The sequence below is a fragment of the Chlorocebus sabaeus genome, chromosome 2 (genome assembly GCF_047675955.1).
Source record: "Chlorocebus sabaeus isolate Y175 chromosome 2, mChlSab1.0.hap1, whole genome shotgun sequence".
Taxonomy (NCBI): Eukaryota; Metazoa; Chordata; class Mammalia; order Primates; family Cercopithecidae; genus Chlorocebus; species Chlorocebus sabaeus.
This window is the reverse complement of record NC_132905.1, coordinates 99,057,744-99,080,735: the sequence shown is the minus strand read 5'-3', so window position 1 is coordinate 99,080,735 and position 22,992 is coordinate 99,057,744. Positions and strand designations below refer to the sequence as shown.

General features: G+C 45.0%; 1 protein-coding gene across 13 annotated transcripts in view; it reads right to left on the bottom strand.

The window, feature by feature from the left end:
• The window catches only part of ADARB1 (adenosine deaminase RNA specific B1), a 138,520-nt gene that overhangs the window by 12,270 nt on the left and 103,258 nt on the right, over positions 1–22,992 (bottom strand). For 9 of the 13 annotated variants that reach the window (XR_012091012.1, XM_007970344.3, XM_007970381.3 and 6 more), the window contains 6 exons: positions 21,269–21,383; positions 18,332–18,500; positions 17,248–17,396; positions 16,142–16,261; positions 15,643–15,811; positions 11,370–11,551 (listed from right to left, as the gene is read on the bottom strand). Coding sequence is in view for 12 of the 13 variants with exons in the window: in XM_007970344.3 (XP_007968535.1) it covers positions 11,370–11,551; positions 15,643–15,811; positions 16,142–16,261; positions 17,248–17,396; positions 18,332–18,500; positions 21,269–21,383 (904 nt within the window). In the remaining variant the exon portion in view is untranslated. The remainder of the gene's footprint in view (positions 1–11,369; positions 11,552–15,642; positions 15,812–16,141; positions 16,262–17,247; positions 17,397–18,331; positions 18,501–21,268; positions 21,384–22,992) is intronic. The other 4 variants (XM_007970398.3, XM_037984928.2, XM_073011197.1 and 1 more) reach the window with 1 other exon arrangement.

Below are 22,992 nucleotides of genomic sequence, written 5' to 3'. Positions count from 1 at the left end.
ATTCTGTGGTTTTTATTTGCATTTTGGCCAGTTTTGGTATTTGGATTAGGTCAATTGCTCTTTTCCATGGCCTGGAAAGTTTATAGAGAGGTAGAATTACATGTTCTTTGATAGATTAAACCATCTGGGAATTTGCTGGAAGGTAATTTGTGGACAACCTTTTCAATGTCTTCCCTGGAAATTTCCTTTGCTATATATTGTATTTCTTTTTGGGTTAACTTTGATAATTTACATTTTCTTATTCTTTCTTTGTTGTTGTTGACAGTTTCAAATTTAGAAGTATCAGAGATGAACAAAGAATTCTTTTGAAATCTTGATAATTCCAGGACCCCCACTGAATGCCTGAAACTACAGATAAGACCAAATCCTATATAACTATGTTTTCTTTCTCTACATACATACCTATGATACAGTTTAATTTATAAATAGGAGTAAGAGATTGACAACAATAACTAATAATAAAATAGAACAATTATAAGAATATACTGTAGTAAAAGTTATGTGAATGTGCTCCAAGTACTATAGTATTTTCCAACCTTGGTTGACCTCCTGGAGAGGGAAACTGCAATAAGGAGTGGGACTGTACCCTCCTCCCCATCTGTGGGTAGCCCTCAATTTCCACTTGGTTACTTTTATCCGATATTAATTAGATAGCCCTGGCAGTGGTAGATCTGTTTGATTGTTCTTTGAAGTCAATGACTCTTAGTTTTACTAATTTTTTTTTTTTTTTTTTTTTTTTAAGATGGAGTCTTGCTCTGTCACTCAGGCTGAAGTGCAGTGGCATGATCTTGGCTCACTGCAACCTCCGCCTCCTGGGTTCAAGCAATTCTCCTGCCTCAGTCTCCTGAGTAGCTGGGATTACAGGAGCCCACCACCATGCCCAGCTAATTTTTTTGTATTTTTAGTAGAGATGGGGTTTCACATATTGGCCAGGCTGGTCTCGAAATCCTGACCTCGGGTTATCTGCCTCCCTCAGCCCCCCAAAGTGCTGGGATTACAGGTGTGAGCCACCATGCCTGGCCAGTTTTACTAATTTTAATCTTTTTTCCTCTTTCCTATATTATTCATTTCCTTCCTCCTCCCCTCTCTCCTTCTCACTTCTATTTCCTTCCTTCTTCCTTTATTTCCTCTTTAGCTTTGTTGTTGCTTTCCCTCCCAATTTTGGAAAAGAAAGGCTTAATTCGGCCGGGCGCGGTGGCTCACGCCTGTAATCCCAGCACTTTGGGAGGCCGAGGCGGGCGGATCACAAGGTCAGGAGATCAAGACCATGGTGAAACCCCGTCTCTACTAAAAATAGAAAAATTAGCTGGGCGCGGTGGCGGGTGCCTGTAGTCCCAACTACTCGGGGGGCTGAGGCAGGAGAATGGCGTGAACCCAGGAGGCGGAGCTTGCAGTGAGCTGAGATTGTGCCACTGCACTCCAGCCTGGGTGACAGAGCGAGACTCCGTCTCAAAAAAAAAAAAAAAAAAAAAAAAAAAAAAAAAAAAAAAAAAAAAGAAAGGCTTAATTCACTTATTTTTTTTTCTATTCATTGAAGGCCATGATCTCCTAAGGGTAAGTGGGGCTCCAATTCACCATTTTTGATATGTGTATTCTAAGTAGTCAGTAGTTTAAGTTCTGGTTTCTCGTCTGATCTAATAATTAGAAAAGTTTTTGCTTTTTTATTTTAACATTTTAAAAGTGACAGACTTTGCAGAAGAAACAGGACACCACCACCAAGCCTGTGCTCCTCAGTACACCCCTCCAAGCACAAACTTATACTGGAGTCTCTTTGTTCTGTCTCTCAAGAATTGTTCAAAATCATGCCTTAGTTTCATTTGCTTCATGTCTAAGCCATTCCTTTCCTGAATAGCTTTTTTATGTTCCCTGGAGTTTCCACTCTCCTTTCCTTTTTTTTTTTGTCCACAAAAGAAGTGTTTGCTTTCACCCTACCATTCAGAGCATTCAGCTTCTCAGTTAGGCTATTCATTAAAAATAAATTCACCTTCTTCTAAAAACATTCTTTTTAGTGTTGTTTAATATGAATATCTCTTTTAATTTGGAAGTTACTTTTCAGGCTTGCTGCTGAATTATCCTTTTCAATTGTACTTTGGATTTATAAGGTATTCTTTCTTAAATTCAAGTTTTCTCTTTCTTAGATGTCTTTTTCGTTTTGCTAGAGTATCCTCAAGTCATTTTGTTTTCTCCAAAAGCATATGTCCTCTGAATCCTTGACTATCTAAAAATTACCACTTTGTCCCAATGCTTGATTGGGTAGGAAATTCCACAATAAAAATATTTTCTCTTTAGAACCAGAAAGTCATCTCATCACTCTGTTCTGACTTCCGGTATCCTGGTAAGGGTTATATAAATCTCTAACATATTGCAGCTAACTTAGAAGCTTGTAGGATCTTCTCTTTGTCCTTGGTGTTCTGAAACTCCAACGGGATATACTGGGCATGGACTTTTCTCATTAATCCTGCTCAGTATTCAGTGCGTCCACTTAATTCCAATACTTGTGTTTTCCTCTGTACTGAGGAATTTTCTTCTGTTGTTTCCTCCTCCCTACTTCCTATTTTTGAAATGCTATTAAACAAACATTGGGCCTTCTGAATAACTTTCCACATCTCTGAAGGTTTTTCTCATAATTCTGCCTTTCTGTTCCAAGTTACCTGAGATTTATTTGACCTCACTGTCCCCCTGCCCTCATCAGAGCAATAGCTCCATAAGGAAGAGGTTTTGTTTGTCCTGTTTACTGCAAAATCCCAACACCTAGAACCATGCCCAATGCACACTGAAAAAAATGGAATATTTTCTAGACCTTCAAATTAATATTAGATTTCAGCACTTCCTAAATAACATACAAATAAGGTTTATCATTACTTATTTCTCTTCTGTTTTCTAAATTGTTTCTGCTTTCTCTCAGTTGTTCTATTTTCTAATATAGATCTTTCTCTTTTGTGTTGTTTATTTTCCTCATAAGTTTGATAATCCAAGTTTGTAAGTAAAATATTTTTATTTAATACAAGCAGCTGGCATGGTTTCTTCTGCTTGTTTCTTTGATGTGCATTCAACTCTGCAGAAGGTCTGAAGGAAAACAATCAGCCAAGACCATGTCCTCATCCCAAGAACTCAGAGTTCCAGCACCGTCCTTCCCTGGTTGTCGGGGTGGTCAGTCAGGTGTGCCCTAACCACACACAGGGCTGGGCTGGCCTCATCACAGGCACTGGTAGGAGCCTCATGTCTTCCTGAGGTCACTGTTCCTGCATTTACTGATTGCTGCTGGGGTGGTTTTTAGCACACGCTCAGGTTTCTCCTGTGGCACAGTTTTGCCAGTGGAACTGAGGTCTTCGGTGGCTGTTACCAGCACACCCGCCCTACTTCCAGCATCTGCCTGCATGTTCTGAGTTCCTGCAGGTCCCTGAGCTGTCACTCTGTAGAGGCAGCAGCCCCAGGAGCATGTTCAAGGCCACACGCTTCAAGCAGACAGAATCAGGAAGGATTTCTTTCGCGGGGGTATGGCTAGAAGAGTAGGTATCCAGTTAAACTGTTGGGGAATCTCTGACCATAATGGAATTGAATCTTTCATAAACAAATGGATAATGCTTATATTATCTTCCTTGGCAATTCCATTACTTCTTATCAAAATAAAGGATTACTGTTGAATGATACTTAAACCTTAGAATGACAATATTTTTCACTAAATGATTAATTAACAAAAAGTGTAAGATCCTAATAGTACAAAACATTTTTTATATTTTAAGTTAAATCAAGTCCCACCTTGAAACAAAAATGGAGGAAATAAGGCAAAAGAAAATAGCCCACGCTTCCAATACTAACCATATGCTTTTTCTGGGGCAGAAAGCCCCTAAATGGTCATAAGCGTATCCTTCTACGAGTCCCTGAGGCCAATGCAGTGTGAGGGCTGACACCAGTGAGATGCTTATCTTTCCAGGCTGCAAAGAGGGAACTAGGGTAATGAGTTAATCCCAGGCCGTGGTGCAGAAACCAATAAAAGCCAGAACAACTTGGCTGGTAATGAGAATCCCTCTGTTGTTGTAAATTAAGTGTGCTGAATCAGAGCTTTTAAAGCAAAAATACAGAGAAACTGTGAATTGGTCTAATAACTGCTACAATTAAAAAACTCAGAAGAGCTGGCATTGATGTTTTTTCTTATTTCTACCCTAAAGGTATTTTCCAATAGGTTCCTCATATAGTAGGGTAATCAAAGATGAATGATATACATAATGATTAACAATAAATATTTTAGGGTTATTATGGGTTCATGTTATAGAAACTATTAGACATTTATTAGTGGGTCAAGGAAAATGTGTACTTACAATCTTGACTGAAAGCGGCCTCTATTCTGCAAATAAGAAATAGTCAAGACCTGGGCATGAGTTAAAGTGTAAGGAAAACTCTGCACAGCACCCCCGTAGTGAGGATGATACAGGCCACGCAACACAGGGGGGAGCCTCTGAGCCCCTCTAGGTCCAAAACCAACCTGCCATTTAAGCTGAGAGCAGAGCACCTTTGAGCCTTTCATTGTGATTGTCTTAAGAAGGGCAGTTCTTTGAGCTGACAGAGAAATGAACACAATCCATGAGAATCCATACAGAGCAAGATGGCTGGGTTCTCTTGACCCTTCCAGCCTATTCCCCAAGGCTGCTCTCAGGCTTCCTCTGCCAGCTCGGACATGCCTTGTCTTGGTTGTCCACTAACCCCAGCCAGGTGCCAAGGGCTTTACACAGAGGACCTCTGGCCAAATAACACTCCTTTCTCAAAGGAGAACACAGGGTTTTAAAACACCAGCTGTGGAAGAAGCCCCAGAGCTGTGGTCCTGAGTGAGGTGGGCTCATGTCCAGAGAGTTGCATGGGCAGGAGATGCTAACTGGATGTGGATGAAGGTGAGCAGCAGGTGGAGTGGGGCTGAGAGACTCACAGAGATCCTGCTAGCTCCTCCTTTTCCTGAAGCAGCTCCTGGGGGAGCCCCAAGGCACTCTTGTGCCCTCTCTGTCCTCCATAGGAGGCAAGCCTTGGGGTGGTGAAAGATCGGATGTGGGTTCAAGCAGTACTTGTCCTATGGACAGTGGAACATGGCTGTGAGCTGCAAGTCCTGTGGTGTCTGCCAGCTGCGGCTGCTTCCACTGTGAAGGGTGACGGCGGGCCCAGCCCACAGGGCTGCGGCGTGGACCCAGGGATGTATGTAAGAATCTGGCTCCCGACTTGAGCACATGCACGCCTGGGAAATGGCTGGATGGCAGTCAGTGAAGCATAACAATCATTATTTTTAAAAACCTTCAAAGGTGTCATTGATACAATAGGTAACTGTACTGTACCATTACAGTCATCCACACAGAGAATTTAAAAACAAGCACACTGCACTCCGTAGGATCTTGAGTTTAGAAGACACTTGGAGGTCATGTGGGTTAATCCTTTCAGCCAGAACCCATCACCATGTCCATAACAACAATCTCCATCCAATTCCAACCTGAACACTTCCAGTCAGGGGAGCTTAATTCCTTTTAGGAAACTCTTTTCTAGACAGTTCCAATCACTAGAAAGTTGTTCTCCTAGTATGCAAAAGGAGAACTGAACACCCAACAGACATGAGGAACCCTAAATGCAGCCACTGAAAACCCAACAGAGATGAGGAGCCCCACATGGAGTCACTCTCCCAGAAAAGAGAACCAGAGCAAGGGAGAGAGCCGTGTGGCAGCCATGGTGCAGGGAAGTGGGCCAGGCATGAGCTCCTGGGGAGCCTGCTCTGCTCCCCAGGGAAAACAGTTTACTCCTGAGATGGTGACAGAGAAGTCAGGCCTTCTCGTAGAATGCAGTGTAGTCAGAAAAGCACATCAGATGAGAGAAGAGACACCGACTGCAAGACTGTGACTTCTGCTCAGCAGCACTTTCAGGGACAACAGAGAGGGCAGAGAAGATGCTTCTAGCAGAAGTGACAAGACAGAAGGACATTTCTAGGAAGTGAAGAGTCAACAATCGAGATCAGAGGGTTCAGGGTAGTAAGTAGGAAAGAAATCCCAACAAACTAGCCACACACCTAGGCTTAATCTGTTGAAATTTCTGAATTTTAAGGAAAATAGATAAATTTAATGCGACCAGAGAGAAAACAAGGGGGTACCTTCTAGAAAGGAAAGAAACTCATACTGGCTCTGTGACAAAGGGTGACCATGGAGGTCTTCACGTGTCCTGGGGGGAAGGACGAAGCCCAGACATCCGCAGTGCCCAGTCCACCTGGCGCACAGACGAGGACCAGGTAAAGTCAAGATACAGGGCAGCACACAGGCCTTTTCTCCAAAAATCAAACAAAAACAGCCAACCAAGAAATCACCCTGTCACCCCAATTAAGGATGTATTCCAGCAGAGTGAAAAATAAATCTGGATGTGGAGTTAAGGGCAGGGGCAACGGCTACAGAAAATTGGTCAGGAGAGAAACCAGGAGCCCTTACATTTTCATCCGAACAGCTGTTGATCATGTGGCTTGTGACTCATTAAGAAAGGCTTTTAAAGAAAAAGCACGGGCCGGGCGCGGTGGCTCAAGCCTGTAATCCCAGCACTTTGGGAGGCCGAGACGGGCGGATCACAAGGTCAGGAGATCAAGACCATCCTGGCTAACCCGGTGAAACCCCGTCTCTACTAAAAAATACAAAAATCTAGCCGGGCGAGGTGGCGGGCGCCTGTAGTCCCAGCTACTCGGGAGTCTCGAGGCAGGAGAATGGCGTGAACCCGGGAGGCGGAGCTTGCAGTGAGCTGAGATCCGGCCACTGCACTCCAGCCTGGGCGAGAGAACGAAACTCCGCCTCAAAAAAAAAAAAAAAAAAAAAAAAAAAAAACAAGAAAAAGCACAGTATTAAATGAGTTTCCAAAACTGAAGATGATGTCATCAGAATCTAGGAAGACGAGGATGGGAAGAGTGTGGAATAAAAATGAGCCCAATATTTCACCTTTTCCCAAGTTTGGATCTTTACAAATATTAATTCTTGATGCCAACATTTTTTCAAAGTGATTTAAACATATTTATTTTAAAAAATTGGGGTGACCACTGGTCAAAATAGAAATAAGGTTTAGAACTTCCAAATCACCAGTGGGAAGAAAGGGGAAAGACAATTTAATCAGTCCAGCAAAAGTAAAGGGGAGGAAAACAGAAAGTAAAATGGAAAGAAAAACTGTCAGCTGAAAAGAATGATTCTGTACTTGGAGCCAAGCTTGGTGGTCGTCCTCTTTTACAATGACTTATGGCACGTTCACTCCTCCTAGAAACCAGGGAAGGAGGAAACTGACATTACCAACACCTCTTTCCCACAACCCCGATGACCGCTCTTACCTGGAGAATATGCATACACACACACACTCGCACACACACCCCCCCCCACACCCACTCTCACACATGCGTACACAGGCACACACATACACACACACTCACGCATTCACAAGCACACACACGCACACACACATAAACACACATGCACTCACACACACGCACTTATGCACACACACACTCTCACACTCTCACACACTCTCACAGTGATGTTCCTTCTCTCTCACTTCAGCCAGGGCCTCATCAAACCAGCTTGCCTTGCTCTTCCTGCCCATGATATTGAATGGTCTTGGATGGACAGCAGCTCTGCAGGCACCTGCCTCCTTCCCACCACACACCTGGGCCTGCTGCCAGCCCCGTCGGGTACCTGTGCTGTCCTCCGAGAGATACTGAAATGCAAGCTGTTCACGAGGACCCTACCCCCATCAAGCAGCCTTGTTTAACGTTTCATGCCAACGTTCAACACGAAAACCGGCAGGATAGGGAGCCTTGTCGGATGACCCTAGAGCAGGCTGTCAACAAGGTCCCCAGAGACATCACATGGGGCATTTGGGCACCCTGCTCCTTCTTCTTAGGTTCTCTTAGTGAGTCTTGGATAACAAACTGGGCCAGTTGAGGAGCTCACACTCAGGGGATCAATGGACATAAATTAGAAGCTGGAACTGTCCAGCTTGCAAGTGCTGGATGTGAAACTCATTCGAAAGAAAATTGAAGAAAGCTCAAGAGACTTCCGTTTCCACAGTGCTAAGCAAGGGTACCAAGTGTGCAAACCCACAAAGGCAAAAGTTTCACAGCTTGGCACCAAGAACCTTTCTGAAAGTAAAACTAGTGTTCAGGCTGAAATGAAAATTAAATTCTTCTCACTTTAATCCTGACAGCATTATTTTTTTAAGAGAAAGAAACACCCTATCCCTACATTTTTACTTTGATTTGCTCCCGGTTTCAGGTAATCTTTTCTTTGTATTTGTTTATGTCAATTTTTGCTCCTCCCTAAAGACGCTACAATTCGCTAGGCGCCATCATACCTCGCTCTCTTTTTAACATGGGAATGACCCTTATAATAAAATGTGAGGTGACAAAGTGTAACACACACAACGTGAGCTGTGACGCACAGCAAGGGGGCCAATGCCCTGGTAGCTCCTCTTTCCAGGTCACTTGTTAAATGTAAGACTTTCCTTTTAATAAAGTTTTGAGGGCTTTGCTTTGGGACCCATTTTTAAAGAGTGTGACCTCCCAAATCTATTAAGACATCAACATTTGCCTCTCCAGATTTCTCTTATTTGGTTCCTTTTGTCTCCAGTAACACCCATAGCATTGCTTGCTTTTGACTTCAATTCTGAAGCAGAAGCATCTGCCCTCCCATCCTGCTCCATCCCCCGGCTCACCGAATTTCCTGCTATGCTGTCCTGCTGATTGACAGGAGTCCTGGTCTAAAGGTGTCTTCTCCAAAGCTACTTGCTTTGCTCATCTGAACTCTCTTCAGGGAAACAACAACAAAAACCCATTTCCAAAATAAAGCATTTACCAAAAATAAGATATTTCAAATAGTTTGCATTTTGAAATAGACTTTGGTGCTAGAGTGACACTGTTTATTGGCTCAGCATTTGAGTAACGTTCTGCCTCCTGGAGCTTGTGTGGTGTCCTTTTATTTTCATAGGACAGTGGCACATTTGTCCAGAAGGATTGCAAGGGGTACCCTGCCACTGGGCGTATGAAGAACCCAAGACACAGAAGCTGCCAAGGAGACAGAGCTGACACAGGGGCAGCCTCACGGCTCTGACCCAGGCTCTCTCTGCTGCTGCTGAATCAGCTTGGCACAGCCCCCTGCAGCAGGGACCAGGGGAGAGGTTTGGTTATGTGCTTTAGGCTATTAAGATTAGAGATGATGGAGGCCAGGCATGGTGGCTCACCCTGTAATCCTAACACTTTGGGACCCCGAGGTGGGCAGATCACCTGAGGTCAGGAATTCAAGACCAGCCTGGTCAACATGGTGAAACCCCGTCTCTACTAAAAATACAAAAATTAGCTGGGCGTGGTGGCACACGCCTGTAATCCCAGCTACTTGGGAGGCTAAGGCAGGACAATTGCTTGAACCTGGGAAGCGGAGGTTGCAGTGAGCCAAGATCGCGCCACTGCACTCCAGCCTGGGCGATAGAGCAAAACTCTGTCTCAAAAAAAAAAAAAAAAAAAAAAAAAAAAAAAAAAAATTAGAGAAGATATTGAGGAGGAAAGGATAAACAGCAGCATCAGCAACTCCGAAGTCTCTATCTTGCAGACACTATTTTTCAAGGTCTTTTAACAGATATAAATGCTTTTCACATAAGTGAAATATGATAAAAATACACTGACTTTTATAAATGAGCTCCACTTTCAATATCTTAGAAAATTTTTTTAGCAAAATGATTCTGCCTTTGCAGATTTTAGTTATGGATGAGATATTGCTTAGACAGCACTGTTCAACGAGGCCCTAATTAACAACTATTTTTGAGTATCACCTATGTGTCCCATATTCCACATGCAATGTTTTAAGTATCTATGCATATAAAAGGTGAGTGACAGCTAAAATTAAAGCACTCTTCCCTCAACTACAGAAGATAGAGAACAAAGAGGGAAATTTTTGGAATCATGAGAAATTCACACACCAACACACAACAAAATACTTCAAAAGACACTGATTGGTGCTACAATTTCAACTTACCTACCATCAGGTTTGATCTGTCTATTTCGTTTTTCTTAAAACACAATGGTTAAGTTAGGGAGCTGTAAAATTTAATTCAAGGCAACTGTTTTTCCCCATCCCTGCCTCCTTCATGTGCTCTGACAGGCATGCTTTCAAATAAAATTCCACACTGCTTTTTCTCAAATAAAAGGCGTGCTAGTAGCCAAGCACTAGAAAACAAGGCAGCACACACACACGCACACATCCCCCAAAATAAACGTCACACACACGCACACCCCCCGCAAAATAAACGTGTTTCAGGTTAGGATTATGGTTTTAGTTTTGAGCTTTTAAAAAAGTAGTAAAATTATACATTTAAAAAGATAAAAATACCTTAACTGTGTCCTTTTAAATAAAGGTGAGCTTAGAAGTTAGGACCTTTGAATTCAAAAGTTCCTGTTCACTTTACTGTTAGCCACTGAAATTCTAAAAAAAGAAAAAAGAAAACCAGCAATGAAGGGCATCGAGGGTAGTGCAGACACCAGGGAGACAACCTCTGCCTGGCGTTGGCGCCCCTGGTTACACGGTCACTACCTCTCGGAGCCAGCAGGGCCTCTCCAGGGAGCCCATGGCAGGCTCCAGGCAGCTCATCACTGTGGACACCCTGGTGGCTCCAAGACAGCGTAAACGTGCAGGAGAACTGGCTCAGGGTGAGTCTGGGAAAGCCAATGCTGACATAATTTTCAGTGTCTGTGAGTCTCTGCCGCTGAGACAGGAATGAACACACTGCCTGACTGAGAGGAAAAGAGACAGCTGCCCAGACCAGTCATAATTTCATTCTTTTCATTTTTCATTTCTTTCTTTTTTTTTTTTTTAAGACAGGATCTCACTCTGTTGCCCAGGCTGGAGTGCAGTGGTGCAATCTTGGCTCACTGCAACCTTGACCTCCTGGGCTCAGGTGATCCTCCCACCTCAGCCTCCCAAGTAGCTGGGACCATAGGCGTGCCCCACCTCATCTGGCTGATTTTTTTGTATTTTTGTAGAGATGGGCTTTTGCCATGTTTCCCAGGCTGGTCTTGAAATTCTGGGCTCAAGCAGTCCACTAGCCTTGGCCTCCCAAAGTGTTGGGATGACAGGTGCGAGCCCATCAATTCCTCTATGAATGGCTAGGTTTGTGATCGGTAAAGGAGATTAATCTTGCAGAGGGACTCACTTAAAAGGCCCTAGAGACAAGGCCCGGAGAGATCCAGAAACATCACCTTGGGTCCCTTTAGAAGGACTCTCATATTCTTCTGATAGCCACAGAGCAGCTCAGGTGGTGTTTTTTTCATTCATGAGGATGAAAACATTGCAAAATCAAGACAGATTAAATCAGCACACTCCAGAGATACTTGCCACTGAGCAAAGGCTTGTTGAGGGTGTAGAGAGGTGGCAGGTCCTCTATGTTGGAGATCCGCTGGTACATGGCCCTGGAAAGGTGGTCCCCATGGTAGAGGCTTCCCAGGATGATGCTCGAGAAGTAAATGGGCTCCACGAAAATGCTGAGCAGGGATCCCTGGATGCCCACCACGTTCCAGCTGGAGGGAGAAGAAAGCACAGTCTTCAGGGAGCTCGGACTCAGTGCCGACGCGGCCCAGTCCAAGCCTGAGTGGTTACAGGGATGCACTGACAATTCTGCAGGATCCCAACCAACTGACGAAGGAGCGCAACAAAAGTAATAGACTGCTTTAGCAGCTTACGATCGCAAAGACAAAAATCTACTTAAAAGTTATTTTACGCTGTGATTTTCTTTACCGTTACGTTTCCCATAATCAATGAGCCATGTGTGTTTCTTGTGAGAAAGTTGTGGGAAATATCAGAAAGGAAATTACGTATTTATTTCATTACAGCAGGTCCCCTTATCTGAGGTTTCACTTTCAGAGGTTTCAGTTACCCACTGTTAAGCATGATCTGAAGATACTAAATGAAAAAATTCCAGAAATAAACACTTCCAGACTTTAAATTGGATGCTGCTCTGAGGAGTGTGATGAAATCTTGCGCCACCCAGCCCAGGGTGTGAACCATCCATGTTGCAGATGCCACTGGCCCGTCAGCAGTCACCTTGGTGACCAGATTGATGGTCGCAGCATCACAGTGCTTGCGCTCAAGTCACTCTTATTTTATTATTAATGACTGTTGTTAATCTCTTACTGTGTCTAATTATAAGTTAAACTTTATATAGGAATGTACTTACAGGAGAAATACCAGCACGTACAGGGTTCAGTCCTGTCTACAGTTTCAGGAGTCTACTGGGGGTCTTGAGACACATCTGCGGAAAAGCAGGGACCACTATACTTCTTATAAAAATGATAGCTCTTCAAGGAGCCCTTCAAGACATTCAACTGCTTATTTCCTGTTCTCTGCAAGTGACAATGGCACTGAATGCACAGGGAGAGAGGGTGTGGGGTTTACAGCGGCTGAATATGTGCAGCTGACATGCACGACACCAACTATGCACGCCAATGGCAACTTAGGTATTCGTTATCAGCTCCAGCACACACATGCCTTCACAATACGCCTGTTTTCTCTTTCTGAGCCCCGCAAACAGCATGCTCTGCTCAGCCTGGGAGTTGCTGTGTCCACAGCACCCTTTGCTGGGCACTATATACACATAGTGTGAGGTACTGGGGGGAGACACAGCCTAGGAGCTAAACAATAATGCAATGAAAAGACAAACGAAGAACCATAAATTGAGGTAAAATCAATTTGGAAGAAAGGGCAGGGTTCTGTGAAAAAGAAAAAGGGGTGTATGAACTTCAAGGAATGCTCCTGGGGTGACCCTGAAGCTCAGCCCCAAAGGAGGGGGCTGTGAGGCTGAGGGAGGAAGACATGTCCCAACCTAGGGGGCAGGGGACGCAGGACAGCAGTAAGGGCAGCCAGGGCAGAGGGGCAGGGCAGGGGCCCCTGAGCAGCCAGGATCCTGATGAGGGATGGGGCGGTATTCAGACGGCAGAGAGAGGCCAGAGAGAGAGAGAGAGCCAGCCACTCAAGCCTTTTGCTTACCTGCTGCCTGAGGCCTCCCTTCCCTGCCGCCCCAGCCCTCCACCCCGATTCTGACCTTCATGTAATTTACAGGTCCATGTCGGGCTATCCGTCCCATCCTACCCCAGCACGGGAAGAGGTTTCTGTCGGCTTTCTTTACTGACCTATCCCAGCACTCACAATATGTACCTGACACACACACAAGATCAATAAATGTGTCGAATGCACAAATCCTCCAATTCCTATGACACGTTCCTTCCACCTTCCAAAACGGAAATGAAAATGCAGGTTTCCCTAACTTACAGAAAAAGCATGAAATGATTCAATGCCTCTAAGAAACACAGGCCTATTTCTTCTCTAGATTAGAAGCCTCTACACACTTAGAGCATCTTTAAGCTGAATTCAGTCTTCAGGGCAAACTTTAAAGCAGTGATCCTGCAAAAACCTACATTTGTTAGGAGTCATTAATTCTGAACACATGCTTTGTAAGAGAATTCCAGGAGTGTCTACAGCTCTGCAGAGGCCCTGGGTGGGAAATGGTGTGGCACCAGCTCCCACCAATGCTCCTCACAAAGGACAGCTGGGACAAACGTCATCAGGATGAAATCGCCTAGCGCCAGTGAGAGGGCGTCAGGCACAGTCAGCATCCATGCAAGTAAAACAAGTAAAGCTCTGCAAAAACTGCGGGCAGGACATCTTCTAGAGATACCCACTACACGTCCACAGCCACCTGTCCTGCGGACCCCATGGAGGGTGTCCACTCACAGCGTGCTGTGACGTGTTTGGCTGACACTCGAGGAACCTAAAGGTGTCCCCACTCTCATAGCATGGCCTCAGGCTCACTGCACCCGGGTCTAGGCATCTGTGCCTGGCCTTACTCATCTTTCATTTTCCTTGTGCCATTTATTTAGGAAAAGAGTCCAGAGCACTATCATCTGATCTGTCCCCTGATCCAGCAAACAGCCTGGCCTGAGAGACTGAGCTGCAGACAGATGTCGGCCAGACCACACAGGGCAGGAGAACTACTCTGACCCAAACCACAGCCTCCACAGCCAGGCTTTGAGGGAAGGACTACAGCTTCCTAGTGGTTGCCCCACACCCACCCTTTCCTGCTTCCAACCCAGGACCAGCCAGAGATGCCCCTGGGTTCTTCAAACAGCTGCACGGGAGGCCACCTTCTGCAGAGCCCATCCTGGTTTCCCCTACCTCCATCAGAACATGCCCAAAGCCTCCCTTTTTCCCTACAATAAAGCCATCCCCCTTCCTGTGCCTGCCTTTGAGTCTGCCCATCACAGTGGTCCAGCCCCCTTGCCATAGCCGACTCTGAACAGACAGGCTGCTGGTCCTCCTTTGGATGATCTTGTTTGTTCCCACAGCTCTGTGCAGCTGAGGACAGAGGCCGAGGTCATCTGAATCAAGACTCTCGTTCCTTCCCATGGCTTCCACGCCAACATAATCACCGAGGGGTGGCCAACCCCATGGGAGCCTCTTACCCCGTGGTCCTGCGGACAACTCTCTGGGGCTGCGTTCACCGCCAAACTGCCTGCCAGTGGGACGGACAACCTGGTGACCTCCAGTGGCAGTGCCGTGGCTCCCACCCCACCCTCAGCCTACCGTGGCCCTGGGCCCTCCATAAGGGAAACAGGTCAGCCTCACCCAGCCCCATCCACCTGGCCCTCCAAGGTGGCTGCTCCCCACTCCCCACTCTCCCAGAGCAGGGACACAGCTGCAGCCAACTGGCCCACCAGGGCTCTTTCTGGGCAACTTTTCTGGCCATTTGCTATTTCTTGGCCCACCCATGCTGTCTCTTCTTTTTTTTTTTTTTTTTTTGTGGCCCAGGCTGGAGTGCTGTGGCCGGATCTCAGCTTGCTGCAAGCTCCGCCTCCCGGGTTCCCGCCATTCTCCTGCCTCAGCCTCCCGAGTAGCTGGGACTACAGGCGCCCACCACTTCGCCCGGCTAGTTTTTTGTGTTTTTTTTAGTAGAGACGGGGTTTCACCGTGTTAGCCAGGATGGTCTCGATCTCCTGACCTTGTGATCCGCCCGTCTCCGCCTCCCAAAGTGCTGGGATTACAGGCTTGAGCCACCGCGCCCGGCCGACGTCTCTTCTAAGAATATCCCTTGTCCTAGGTTCTATCAGCTTGTGTTTGTTTCTTCCTTGAGGTAAAGTCTAGTTACTATATAATAAAAGGCTTGGAGCTTAAGGGTTCAGGTTCATGAGCCCCGACTTCTGCATTTATGTGTGTGACATCCCCACGCCCCAGCAAGGCTCCTCCAAATGGATGGCTTTGTGCTTTGCAGGTGCAGGAATCAGCTTGTAACTAAGTCAAATCCTTTGTTGGTCACATGAGACATCAGATTATCTCTTCCCAATATGTGGCTTTTCTTTTCCAAATATGTGGGTTATAGTAAATAATTCTTGAATTTTTAGCTTAGTCAAATTTATTCACTTTTCTTTATAATTTGGGTTTTCTGTGCCTTATTGAAGAACCTGCTTGAGACCAGAAACACTGCCAGGCACTGCTGTGCGTACTGAGGTCCTTAACTGGCCTGGCATGTGCTTTGTGGGTAGTGTATGGCGGGCTGCTTCTCTGCACAGACAGCCTGTTGTGTGCAGGGAGGTGGTCACAGGGAGCCCTCGCCCCTTACCGTGCAATCTTGTCACTGCAGGACATGGTGAGCAGCCGCTCCCCTTGCAGCACCCCGTCCCACGTTTGGATGCTCGCATTGGAGCGCACTGGAATCGTCCCCTCACCAGACTCTATTTTGGTCCGTAGCTGTCCTCTTGCTTTACGATTTGGGTGTCTATCTGCTGGTTCTAAGAGAGAAAAAAGAGTTAAAACCCCACAGGTAGTAAACCATCTATTTGATTTATTGAAAAGCACATCTAACAATAGCTTATAAATTTAAAATATAGTTTGTGCATATAAATGCACATGTTTATGCCATACATACAAAATACACATACAAAATAAGTATGTGAAACTGAGAGGCTGAGTATGATGGCTCACACCTGTAATCTCAGCACTTTGGGAGGCTGAGGCAGGTGGATCGCTTGAGCCCAGGAGTTTAAGACCAGCCTGGGCAACACGGTGAAACCCCATCTCTACAAAAATTACAAAAACTAGCCAGGTATAGTGGTACATGCCTGTGATCCCAGCTCCTTGGAAGGTTGAGGTGGAAGGATCGCTTAAGAGCCCAGGAGGTCGAGGCTGCAGTGAGCCATGATTGCACCACTGCACTCCAGCCTGGGTGACAGAGCGAGACCCTGTCTCAAAAAAAACACAAAACAATTACATGAAATTGAGTAGGAACAACATAACACAAACAAAATTCACAGAAGTGGTCTCCAAGGGAGTTGGGGAAATGGGGTTTTCACTTTAACTGAAATTATTTATTTCTATCATTAAAAACGAGCTGAAGCAAATAGCACAAAATACTAACATTTGCTAATTCTGGGTGATGGATACTTGGGTGTTTGCTATGTTTTTTTCCTCTATATTTTTAAAATTTCCAAAATAAATCTAGACAGATGCAGAAATAAACCCATAGAAAGTATAGTAAAACACCCATAGTGAGTATTTCTGGGTTATAGGAATATGGGTGATTTTAATGTTCCTTCTTATATTTTAAAAATATTTAGCAATATTCCACAGTGAGTATGCCTGTTGCTTTTATAATCAAGGGAAGTAATGTAATAAAACGTTCCATTTGGAATAAACACTACCTAAGAGCTTGGGAGAAGGGATGTGGATACAAAACACTAAAAAACAAAAGTGCTAACCTCAAATATAAAAAAGGATGGAAAAAAATATGATCACAATAGCGGTTTCACTTTTCATTAGTGTCTATCTGCTGCTGAAATATCAGGCAAATAAATACTTTAATTACACATTTAGCAAATTAGAATTCCTCAGAAATATGGAGGATCACATATACCTCTGATATAGAGATATTTATTACCCAAATCTAAATACAGATACAATTTTAATCCAATACTCTCGCTCCATTCTAATTACTTGGTTAATTACAATCAGCATTATTCATTCATTAAAGTTTTCTAATTAAGTTATTAATTGCAAAGAAAAAAAGTCCATGCTTTTATAGAGACTCTTATCAGATCCACATCCAAGTCTAAAAATAAAAAGAGAAAAAAGGAAAAGGGATATTAACATAGGTTAGTTCTTTTATCAATTACATCATACAGATACATTTTCTTGAGAAACTGGCTTGTTGAAGAATCTCGTCTCATACCTTCCAGGATTGGCTCATGTGGTGAGAAGATTCTGGCATCTCCACAGGGAGAGGTGCTGATGTACAGATGAAACTGGACATTCTCCTTCAGCCTAAACCCTCCTCGCTCTGATTTCTGAAAGATGGATCTTTTTTGATCATCTTTGTTACTGAAAGGAAAAAAGTTGCAAAAGTAACATTGAAAGCTGTATATAGTTAAATTTTAGTCTATCATAGTTTAAAATAATTTTCAGAGGCTAGTATTTTCAACAGGGGAAAGATAAGTTTGAACTGGAATATTTATTTTACATGTTTAGGGTAATTAATACAGTTCTTGTCCACTCAATAATGGATATGTCATCAGAACGTGAGTAACTTTTCCTTCTTCCAATTTATGACTTCAGAACAGAAAGATCACATACAAAAAATAGCATTGTAAAGAAAAGGAGTTTGGGCCGGGCGCGGTGGCTCAAGCCTGTAATCCCAGCACTTTGGGAGGCCGAGACGGGCGGATCACGAGGTCAGGAGATCGAGACTATCCTGGCTAACACGGTGAAACCCCGTCTCTATTAAGAAATACAAAAAAAAACTAGCCGGGCGAGGTGGCGGGCGCCTGTAGTCCCAGCTACTCGGGAGGCTGAGGCCAGAGAATGGCGTGAACCCGGGAGGCGGAGCTTGCAGTGAGCTGAGATCCGGCCACTGCACTCCAGCCTGGGCGACAGAGCGAGACTCCGTCTCAAAAAAAAAAAAAAAAAAAAAAAAGAAAAGGAGTTTGGACACATGACTAGCCTTTCTAGAAATAGTGACTAGAATAAAACTTACTATCTTTACCTGGCATTTTGGGAACTTCTATTTATACTGCATACAACAAAATCACATGGTCTTAAACACAGACTTGAAATTTATGACCATGTCATGTTATTGTATGTATGTGTGCATATGTTTCTTGAGCATTGTGGGAGAATGGGATCCAGCCTTATTGTTACTAAAGTTATGATTTTGAGAGATTTTCCATGATTACAGAAACAATGAAAGGTTTTGCAATAGTTTTCTAATAGAAGAATATTTTAATAGCTTCCTGTCCTTATTTGTTTACTAAACTTACTTTAAGTAAAGCTCAAGTTGTGTATAAAGGAATCTGAGCAAGGATCTCCGAGAGATTATTTCTGCATGGCAGTCATTTAATGCAAGGCCACGATCACTCATGTATTCACCATTAATACATTTTGTTCCTGTAGAAACACTTATCACCTTGGCATCTTTAACATCTGTGCCTGAAAAAAAAAAAAAAAGAGAGACACTATTTTCTGTAATTCACAGTAATGTTTGCCTAACTGTGCTCCTAAAGTCTGACCCTTATTCTCAGTGACTTACCTTTTCAGGGGCCAACAGACTTTTCAAGCTCATCTTCATGCATATTCTTACCACCTACTTTTTTAAGTGGGCAAATGTATACACTGCAAACAACTTCCTATTGAGGACTCACTTTGTGACATTTCTGGAAAGCCAGCCATCCTCACTGCTTAGTGCACAGACACTGAACTCAAGGAAGTAATTTCCTCTGGTATGCAATAGCATCTTTTCTTGAATGCCCACAACTAGAACACATCTGGGCAACACTATGGAAAGGTAGACTCACTGGTCTGGTAATTAATCTTGACATCACAGGAAACAACAGGTGCTGGAGAGGATGTGGAGAAATAGGAACTCTTTTACACTGTTGGTGGGATTGTAAACTAGTTCAACCATTATGGAAAACAGTATGGCGATTCCTCAAGGATCTAGAACTAGATGTACCATATGACCCAGCCATCCCATTACTGGGTATATACCCAAAGGATTATAAATTATGCTGCTATAAGGACACATGCACACGTATGTTTATTGCAGCACTATTCACAATAGCAAAGACTTGGAATCAACCCAAATGTCCATCAGTGACAGATTGGATTAAGAAAATGTGTCACATATACACCATGGAATACTATGCAGCCATAAAAAAGGATGAGTTTGTGTCTTTTGTAGGGACATGGATGCAGCTGGAAACCATCATTCTTAGCAAACTATCACAAGAACAGAAAACCAAACACCGCATGTTCTCACTCGTAGGTGGGAACTGAACAATGAGATCACTTGGACTCGGGAAGGGGAACATCACACACCGGGGCCTATCATGGGGAGGGGGGAGGGGGGAGGGATTGCATTGGGAGTTATACCTGATGTAAAAATAAATAAATAAATAAATAAATAAATAAATAAATAAAAAAATAAAAAAAAAAAAAAAAAAAAAAAAAAAATCTTGACATCAAATATCGAAGTACTAAAGAGGATATGAAGGAGGGGTCAACAGCACCCAGAGGAATAAGAAGGAAAACAGAATTAACTTGAGATGTTTTCATTAGCAAACTGTCACCATGTAACCATACTGGGAGTGAAATCACAAGCAGTGGTGATCTCCCATAAACATATCACTCTGTCTCAACTGCGTGAGATAAACTGCTGACCACAGGTGTGATGCCGGGACCCTGGAAGTTACCTGCTGGGAGACTCGCATTCACTACAGCTGAACCAATGGTGTGCCCACCATGTGGCAGGTATGCACCAGGTCTTTTGGGTAAATTGTCCTCACTGCATTCCCACGACGTCCTCTGAGGCTCATGCTACTAATGTCTCCACTGTATAGATGAGGGAACTGAGGCACAGAGGCCTCCTAACCTGCCCAAGGCCACTCAACCAGCAGGAGCCCCTGAATCAGCTGTCTGGAGTGCCAAGTGCTCCAGCATCCTGGCTTCAGATGTAAACTATGGCTCTGAGCAAGTGGTCTCGGTGAAATACACACTAAGACGTAAAATGTTCCCAGAAGGTGATCGGCCTCTTCTAAGGTGGTTAAAAAACAACAACAACAACAACAACAACAACAAAAACAATGAAAGAACACGACCAGCTCCCTCACCCAGGCTGCTGGAAGAGGCAGGGAGTCTTACCTAGGGAACTACTCTATTCAGTAGTTGTGGTGTTCACCTTTGATTAATGTAAAAGATAGCAGTAAGGAGAGAGGTAAAGGGGGAGAAAATACAGGTACAAAACATTAGAACAGAAGCTGCTGTTTGAGTACTTCCTCCTCCCCAGACACGGCACAGCAAGGAAATAAGTCATGAGCAGAACAGCCAGGTTTCCTAGGGCAGCAAGAGGTGGGTCAGTGAAGAGGGCTGCAGAGTCTGATAGAGGTGACCCCTCAGGGGAAAGGACAAGAAAGTCACATACTGAGAACTGGGGGGTTTCTCCTGGGCTGGTAGATGTAGAGAGAGAAACCGTCGCCAGCTTCCTCCCTTACCTCTAGGGCCTGCTTCCTGCATCTGGCTGTCCAGGCTGGGCTGAGCAGATGCTGGGCACAGAGATGGCCCCACATGATGGGGGTCCTCTCCCTGAGTCTTGCTCCACCCTGGGGAGCCAGGCACTGGTCAAGGCTGTGGCTTCCTCTGAGCTACTCACAGAGACACACTGCTGTGTGTTCTCACTCCCGGGATGTGGGAAGAGGATTCGGGGGTTCCTTTTGCTACTGGGAACTTCTAGACTAATTTAACAGAATTTCTTCTATCATTCTAAATTGTGTTTTTTTCCCCCACAGATTTTCTACTCTTGCTAGAGCTTTCTCCCTCCTCAAAAGAAGTCACACGGAAACTTGTCTGGCATCGTTAACATTAACTGATACAACAGATAGGCACTACTTTCAAATAAAGCCAGAATTGGTAAGCCCCCTGCCATCTTCCAGAGCAGACTGAGGCCATTCACAGGACGAAGATGACAGGAATCAGATAGTATGCTTTCTCCAAATACAACAAACTTAGGTTAAAAAGAAGAACATTTGGGGGAAAAAGCTTGTATGTGCAGTTCCTAAACTTGCATATGGCAGACATTTTGAAGAAGAAAGGAAGTAACCATCTCCCGCTGGTGTGCCACGGTGGTTTCTGTCAACCGACAACATTTCACATTTGTCAGACATGAAAACAGGCAGGGTTACATACAACACCAAGATGGTTACCTGTTGTCATGACGACTCCAGCCAGCACTTTTCTGCGAGCGTGAGGGGAGGAGAAGTTGTCGGTCAGGTCACCAAACTTACCCAGGACCAGGCGTGAGACAGCGTCAGCTAAAACCTGTGTGGGAAGCACAGACGCAGGTTAGGGGCCAGGTGCAGCTGGGAGCAGGGCTCACTCTCTGAATGCTGCACGCACTCTCCCTTATGGAGTGACACAGGCTGCTTCTCATTTGGAAAACCACACAGGTAAATCTGACAAACAAGTATGTGTGTATGTTTCTTCCAGAACATTCCTTGGAAATAGACACCCCAGGATCCTGCCAGGCTCTGGCTGAGTCCTTTGCCACCCGCATGGGGCCAGTGTGGAGTGTGGGCACCACATACGAGCATCCCTCCAATCCTCACCGCAGGCCAGCCCAGCCCTCAGGAGGAAACTGAGGCAAACAGAGGCAAAACTGCCTGCTCAGGGCCACCTGCTCACGCCTACACCCACCTAGTATGGCCCTCCCACCCCCCTTGCCCTCTCTCACGTGCACACACGGTGTGGCTCAGTCAGCTCCAGGTCACACATAGCTGGGAGCACAGCCCAGGGTGATGTGCAAAATCACAGGCAAGAGAAAGGAGCAGCTTGGAGATGCGGTCCAGGGAAAGAAGCCATAGGCTGTGCACAGCACCTCCCTCAAAGGCGCCACCGAGAGGTTCTCAGTCACTCCAGCCTCTCCACACAAACGCGCTCTGGCTGCACTCACTCGCCCAGACGGCACGATAGAATCATGTACCAGAGGACAGCGCAGGGAGGGAAAGCGCTTAGACGTCCGGAACACCTGAACAGGTATATGTTCAGGTCAGCCAGACACCTGTTTTAAGGTGCTTCTGAGAACAGACATATTTGTTGCATTTTGGACATGGTCTTATGGCTTATGATTTATCTAGGATATAATGAGCCCGTGGCATTTTGGGAAACGATGTCTGCTGGGAGGTCGGTGTTAAGAGCCAGTTTCAACTCATGTCCCACCAATTTCACACTTGTCTGGAAAATCAAATGACCACTAGGAAAACCCAGCATCCCCAGGTGGTCCTTAATAAAATATTTCTGAAATGAACAGAAAAGATAGTTGTCAGGGTGTTTTCCTCTTATCATTGCACCAGCAAATATCAGTGAGCCCCACAGGACAGTGTTCAAGACAAGTCATGTGGAGAATGGCTTTGGTGGCAGGGATCCATGCACCCGCAGGCAGCGGCATCCGCAATGCAGGGGTGAGCGGATGCGGGGAACTGAGGCTGTGACAGAAACACAGGACGAGGCCAGGGTGCCAGAGGGAAGGGGTAACGCATTCGAATTGGCCAGGGTGCCAGAGGGAAAGGGTGATTCATTCGAATTTAGAGAGAGAAAAAGCCATAAGAAGATTAGGGATAAGCCAGAGGAAATAAAAGTTTCCATTTCATATAAGAATAGGCAAATCTCCAAATTTTCGAAGAGAGGCGAAGAAATCTAACTTCAGAGTGAGCTCCGAGATTCTTGAGTGGAAGGTCTGGTGCTGGGGCTGAAGCTGGTGAGCGCCGGCATCCGAGGCACATGGCCAGGGCTCAGCCCCCTCCCCTTGAGGGGATTACTGGCCTCACCCTGCATGGTTAATGAAGGACTTCCCTCTTAATTTGGGGGACAGATATAAGAATAAAAGAAACATGCTTTTAAGAGTTAAACCCATGCCACACAGTCCCAGGCA